General features: G+C 63.6%; 1 protein-coding gene across 1 annotated transcript in view; it reads right to left on the reverse strand.

Moving 5' to 3' along the window:
* Positions 1 to 501: 501 nt before the first annotated feature.
* PI4K2A (phosphatidylinositol 4-kinase type 2 alpha) overlaps positions 502 to 780 on the reverse strand; it is a gene marked incomplete at its 5' end in the record, with an annotated part of 3,096 nt that continues 2,817 nt past the window's right edge. The window contains 1 exon segment of the mRNA XM_010286562.1: positions 502 to 663. Within this exon segment, the coding sequence (XP_010284864.1) occupies positions 502 to 663 (162 nt within the window).

The following is a 780-nucleotide window of genomic DNA, read 5'->3' on the forward strand; positions in this document are numbered from 1 at the left end:
CCCTGAGGAAAGCAGCGTGCACGGGGTTGGGGCAGAGGAGGGAGAACAGAGAAGCACAGCACGCCCTCGGGGAAAGGGAGGGGGTATAACCCGCTACAGGCCTTCCCAGCGTGGCAGGGAAGAAAAGGGCCAGTGGCTGTAAAGGGCTGGACGGATCCTGGCCTGGGCGGCCTGCTCATCCCAACCCCAAGCAGGGGTGCTCAGAACCACATGCAGGCCGAAGAAGGGAGGCAGGGGCAGGGTCCCAGCCACACCATGGCTCCCTGCGGATTCCCACACCTCCCCCTGGGCTCTGCCCCAGGCAGGGCACGGAGCCCCGATGGAGCTGGGGAGGGAGCGTGCCCGACCTGCCTGGCTCCTCCCATTCAGCTGCAGGTTCCTCCAGCCACACCTGCTTGCTCCACCCAGGCGGTTGAGTCCTGGCCACAGGAGCCAGCAGTGGCCCAGCTCCTGTCGCAGTGCTAGTCCAAGGTGGCCAAGCCCTTCCCGTGGCTCCCACAGCTACCACCATGAGAAGAAAGGCTTCCGGCTCTGGAAGCTCTGCGTGTAGGACTCACTAGTGGTGCGCTGGTGGGAACGTGCAGTTTCCACAATCACAGGGGGCATCTGAACCAGGTGCAGGGGGCTCTTCCCGTCTTTCAGCGCCTGAGTCAGGTTCAGGATCTGTATGGCACAACAGAGCAATGCCTGAGCTGCCCCGCTGGAGCAACAGCGAGCATCCACCTCATCAGCCTTTCTGCAGCACAGGCAGGACAAGGCTCTGTGCCTCACTCATCTGCC

This window comes from Phaethon lepturus, unplaced genomic scaffold (assembly GCF_000687285.1).
Source record: "Phaethon lepturus isolate BGI_N335 unplaced genomic scaffold, ASM68728v1 scaffold38064, whole genome shotgun sequence".
Lineage (NCBI taxonomy): Eukaryota > Metazoa > Chordata > Aves > Phaethontiformes > Phaethontidae > Phaethon > Phaethon lepturus.